We start from the raw sequence: 5,761 nt of genomic DNA, 5'->3' as shown, positions 1-5,761 counted from the left end.
TTAGCTCATGTTTACTCTCCCTGTGTCACAGTTAGTAAAGGCAAAGTTGAACCTTCCAGAAATGTTTTTTTTTTTACAGATAATGCACTCACCCCCTTGTCATCCAAGATGTTCATGTCTTTCTTCAGTTGTAAAGAAAACATTTCAGGATTTTTCTCCATATAGTGGACTTCTATGGTGCCCCGAGGTTGAACTTCCAAAATGCAGTTCAAATGCGGCTTCAAACGATCCCAAATGCGGTTGTAAGCGATCCTAGCTGAGGAAAACATGGCTAATCTAGCGAAACAATCAGTTTTTTTTTTAAACATCACAATTTACATACTTTTTAACCTCAACCGCTCATCTTGCTCTTCCTGATCTCAACTTCAAAATCGTTCTATATCACTGTTTTACCTTTTTTGTTAAGGTTGTTTGATCTTCCTTGCGTGTTCACTTTCCAAACTTTGGGTCAGTACTTCTGCAGCAGTATAGGATGATTTTGAAAAGATTTTGAGAGTTTTTTGACATACCCTAACTGTCTTGAACCGGAAAAAAACAGAGTTCAGGCAGAGCAAGACAAGACGAGTGTTTGAGGTTAAAAAGTATTTGAATTGTAATAAAAAATAAATAACCGATCGTTTCGGTAGATAAGACCCTTCTTCCTTGGCTGGGATCGTTTACAAAAGCATTTGGGATCATTTAAAGCTGCATTTAAACTGCATTTTGGAAGTTCAAACTCGGGGCACCATAGAACTCCACTATATGGAGACAAATCCTGAAATGTTTTCCTCAAACTTAATTTCTTTACGACTGAAAAAAAAAAAACATGAACATCTTGGATGACAAGGGGGTATATAAGTACATTGGAAGTGAACTTCTCCTTTAAAGGAACCTTAAAGGAAGTTTCTGCAATAACTTTTCTCTTTAGGTAAGTTGGGAAACAGCCTAATTCTGTTAGCATACCAGAACAGTAGAATAATTTTGATATTCGATATTAAGAAATTGAGCCATTGAGATCAAAAGACAAGTATAATTTTTTATTGTTAGCATCAATGGACAACAAACAATGCCATAAGTTTACTACAACACAAATAACTGACATAAAAGACAAAATGATTAGCATCTTGTGTATATTCACAAAGATTAACAAGAAGCAACAAAAATATAACAAATGTAATTCATAGCTGTTTTCTCTACATAAATTATTTTTGAAAACATCATGCAGTATGCAAACACTATGCAGATTAAAAGGTCTAAAATGGAGTTTGTTTATAGTACAATTACTTGATTTCCATGCCTTAAGAGGTTAAAATCACAACACAATATTTCTAACAATACAGTACTGAATGTGTGGTTGAGTCATTACATTTAATTCTGAATTAAAAAATTCAGAAATATTTTGTCACATAACAATGTGATAAACACTACTAGAGGTAACTACCTCAGCTTTCTATGACACAATGAGTGATTAATATTTCATATTGAGATGCACTGTAGGGCGTTTCTCTTTACACATAGTCTTCTACAAACCATTATCACAGAGATAAAGGTGTGAACGGTGCCTGTCTGCTGTCCCGTGCCTTCCCATACTCCCTCTGCAGCATGAAATCCATGTTTCCAAACACATGCTTCTGTAAAGCATCATTCACGGTGACTCCAAGAGTGACCTCCTGAAAGACCTCACTGATGGAGAGCTGCAGACACACAGCAAAATATATATATATGGGCCATTCTACAGAATTTGTGCAAACTGCTGTCCCAAACCATTTAAGTATCTTAGATATTTATTAAGATCCTTCTATTATCTATTGGAACCCACAATAATATTTAACATATTAGTAAGCTTAATATATATAAAATCATCATTTATTGGGTACTTTCAATTGGAAGGTGGCTTTCCCAAACCCTAACCCCTAAATTTCAACTTATGAAAATGATATTGAAATATTTTTTTTCGGTGTTGTTTTTAAAAGTATCTTTTTGATTCTTTTAAAAAGTAAGTTCAAAATTATATATATATATTTTTTCTTTGTAAATTATGAAACTTTATGTCCCGCATTTTTTCCACTACCGAAACAGTGCATGTTTTAGTCTGTTGGCTGAGACTGATTTTAACTACACCCCTGCATTTATGATCAGGAAATGCTCCTTTGTCCCTCACTCTTATAGATACAAGGTGAGTAGATAGGCCCTATCATTTTTAAGTAAATGTGTTCAAAAGTCTGAAAAATCTGTGTTTAGCTTTAAGCAATGTCACTACCGAACACATTTTTTTCTGCAATTAAGCACACTTGTTTGGGAGTTATTTCAAAACATTTAGTTTCTAGATGTGTACAACTGTTCTGAACATTGCTAGCTAATCATGTGCTGATTAGCATCTTTGAGCTAGGTTTAAAAGTATTTAAAATTGTCACTACTGTAACAGTTATGACTGAAACATGTCATCATTGTTTCTTTAGTGACAAAAGGTAACACATAATCCTCATATTTGGGGGAAACAAACAGAATTTTAGTACAGTTATGCAAATTATATTGTATTTTAGTATCTTTTAGTAGTGCTTTAGTATGTGGTCGCTACCAAAAATGAGATGTTTTGTCAAAAATAAAGTATACTGAATTATCATAATAGATGTTACGATAGTTTTTGATTCAATGTGCATTCAAACTATTGAAAAATTTACTTTGAAATCAGTATGATCAACTTTTTGCCTTTTACAAAGAAAATTTGGATTCAAAATACAACAAATCTCAAAAATTACATTTGAAATATTGTTAAAAATGTAATTGTTATTGATTTGCCTCTGAAGAAATTGTAATAAATTAGCAAAAATATATATTTACAATGCAGACGTATGCAAAATTTTAATAGGTCAATAGAAGCTTTATTACTGTTTTGCTAGTGACAAATTTAGGGAGAGGACAAATATTCCAAAACTTTATGAAAATACAATATGAGAATTAACTGCACAATTACTAGAAATGTGTACCTTGGATATTATACAATTTGCATACATACAAATCTTTTGGAAAAATACATTTTTATCAAGATGTTTCCAACTCTTTGTAGAATTCTGTAGAATGGCCCATATATACACTATATACTTCCAAATAAAAACTATTTTTCTTTTATAATTACAATCACAAAAATGTAAAAAAAAAAAAAAAAAAAAGCTAATGTACAAACCCCAAAATGCAGTTAAACAGTAAATAACTATACCTGTTTGCTAGTGGTAAATGTGGAATAATTAAAATCTTGGGTGATTTAAAAAAAAAAATCTTTCACGCTCTTTAAAGGAGTAGTTCGCTTTCAGAACAAAAAATTACAGATAATATACTCACCCCCTTGTCATCCAAGATGTTCATGTCTTTCTTTCTTCAGTCGTTTAGAAATTATGTTTTTTGAGGAAAATATTTCAGGATTTCTTTCCATACAATAGACTTGTATGGTGCCCCAGAGTTTGAACTTCCAAAATGCAGTATAAATGTAGCTTCAAAGGGCTCTAAATGATCCCAACCGAGGAAGAAGGGTCTTATCTAGTTATTTTCTAAAAACATTTACAATTTCTATACTTTTTAATCTACACACAGCTAGACAAGACAAGCATTTGAGGTTAAAAAGTATATAAATTGTAATTTTTTAGAAAATAACTGATTGTTTTGCTAGATAAGACCTTTCGTTCCTCGGCTGTTATTATTTAGAGCCATCTGAAGCTGTATTTTAGAAGTTCAATCTCGGGGGCACCATAGAAGTCCATTATATGGAGAGAAATCCTGAAATGTTTTCCTCAAAAAACATAATTTCCTTACGACTGAAGAAAGAAAGACATAAACATCTTGGATGACAAGGGGGTGAATAAATATCTGTAAATTTTTGTTCTAAAAGTGAACTGTTCCTTTAAGGCTTGATTTTTTTTTCATCAGAATTCAGCAAAAACTGTTTGCTGAATTTTCTATTACTTCAGTCTTTAATGTCACATAATCATTCACAAATAAATATATTTGCATTATAATTTTAATATAACATTAAAATCTTAATTATTCTAAGCTTCTGGTAGTATGTGTCAGAATTTAGAAAAAAAAAAAAAAAAAAATCCTGAATGAATTAATTGTATTCATTCTCACCTCTCGGAAGTAGAATTTCTTGAACATGGCAATGCTGATTTTGTTATCCAAACCAATCTTGACTTCAAACTTTTGAATTCCAAGTTTATGGACACCTGTTGAGGTAAATAAAAAACAAAAAAACACACACACTACATATAGGGAAAAGTCACTACTAATAAAAGATCTTTAATCATCTGCTTTGGCTTACCATAGCACATCATCATGCGTGTTACTTCCTTTCCAAGTCCCTTTCCTCTATAGCAGGGCACTAAAAAAACATTTGATGTTACTGATCAATTCAAACCAATCTGAATGAATTAAAATGCACAGCAACCTCTATAACCTGCGATCATGATCTCCAACTCAGCCAGGGAAGGATCGCTTGGATCAGTAAGGAAAATGTTAACATCTCCCACCATGCACTCTTGCTCTGGTATACTCGGATCTGCCCATTTCTGTTTATCCAAGATGATGAAGGTGCACTCTGAGGGATTAAAATCACATTATGAACAAATACAGAAGCAGCTCAGGGATAATATTGACTATGTGCTTTAATGTCAAAAGGACAAATGTTAATGTGAAAGGTAATGGAAACTCACTGTCATCATCTTCTCTCCAGCTTCTTTGCATGTCATATTCCTGCTCCAGTGTCAGGGGCTCTGATGCAGTCAGCTTCTGCAGTTCAGGAGAGCACATCCATTGATGATACCTGAAAATAGAGGTTAGATGAGGTTCAAATGAACTGAGACTATAAGCACCAGACACAAGATGATATGCTGGATCTACAATTACTATATACCTGGGAACATGATCTGCATTGTAAGGTACTAACACAACCTTCTCCCCCTCCAGTAATGTATCTTCATTTATCCTCATTATAAGCAGCCTGCAAAATAAAGTGTTTAATGCACATATCTTAATATTCTTGTAGTGTAGCGGGTTTTTCGTTATCATACCTCAGAGTCAAACTTGAATATAGAATGGTCGCTCAAATTATGTCCATCTGTTTAATTTACGCTTACATTCAACGTGTCATAATACACCAAACAGACTGTATCACAATATTACGAGTTTCAATGAATTCAACTCACATAAACAGCGGCGCGTGTGAACTACGTCATCAGCATGCGTAGAAACTGTTGCGCGCTTGTTGTCTCAAACGCGAGAGGTCGCAAGATTACAGCTTTTCGTTAAAAAAGTTACACCATACTTCGTTTGCTTCACTGTGTACTTAATAAAGTATATTTCATTAATACTTCTTAGTTTCTTTTAATTGTAGGTTTCTTTTAAATGGCCACACAAACACAAAGTATAAATGAAAGCCGATGGACAAATTATTCATGTCCACATCTTGTCAAAAATGTAAACATTTAAAGAGTTTCCCCGTGTGTTCAGTATCACTTGTTCATTTTTGTAATAGCCCTTTAACTAACAAAATGCAATTTCTAACGACATCATCGTTTAGGAAGTGACATTTTGGAGAGAAACAACAAGGAAAACAACAAAACCGTAAGTATTAGGAATTTTTTTTTAATATATACTGTGTTGTTTTGTAGTTTTCCCTCACCTTTTCAAACTTCCCATCCTGAGAAAATCACAGAAATAGGATAATAATATCGATATTTTAAAGGATTTAAAAGAAATTCATACAAACCAATCAAGCAACACTGCATATCCT

The 5,761-nt window shown here is 32.9% G+C and overlaps 1 protein-coding gene across 1 annotated transcript; it reads right to left on the bottom strand.

Annotated features, from left to right (window-relative positions):
- Window positions 1–1,002: 1,002 nt before the first annotated feature.
- Window positions 1,003–5,190, bottom strand: LOC141297960 (alpha/beta-tubulin-N-acetyltransferase 9-like). Its single transcript, XM_073828445.1, has 7 exons — window positions 5,040–5,190; window positions 4,883–4,969; window positions 4,683–4,792; window positions 4,427–4,567; window positions 4,292–4,351; window positions 4,102–4,196; window positions 1,003–1,673 (listed from the first exon to the last, which is right to left on the bottom strand). Exons 2-7 carry the CDS (start codon window positions 4,957–4,959, stop codon window positions 1,515–1,517), a joined length of 642 nt encoding a protein of 213 aa, XP_073684546.1. The 5' UTR covers window positions 4,960–4,969; window positions 5,040–5,190; the 3' UTR covers window positions 1,003–1,514.
- Between the last annotated feature and the right edge of the window lie 571 nt (window positions 5,191–5,761).

The sequence above is a fragment of the Garra rufa genome, chromosome 22, assembly GCF_049309525.1.
Source record: "Garra rufa chromosome 22, GarRuf1.0, whole genome shotgun sequence".
NCBI classification, from domain to species: domain Eukaryota; kingdom Metazoa; phylum Chordata; class Actinopteri; order Cypriniformes; family Cyprinidae; genus Garra; species Garra rufa.
Note: the sequence above shows the minus strand (reverse complement) of the source record. Positions and strands in the feature narration are given on the sequence as shown.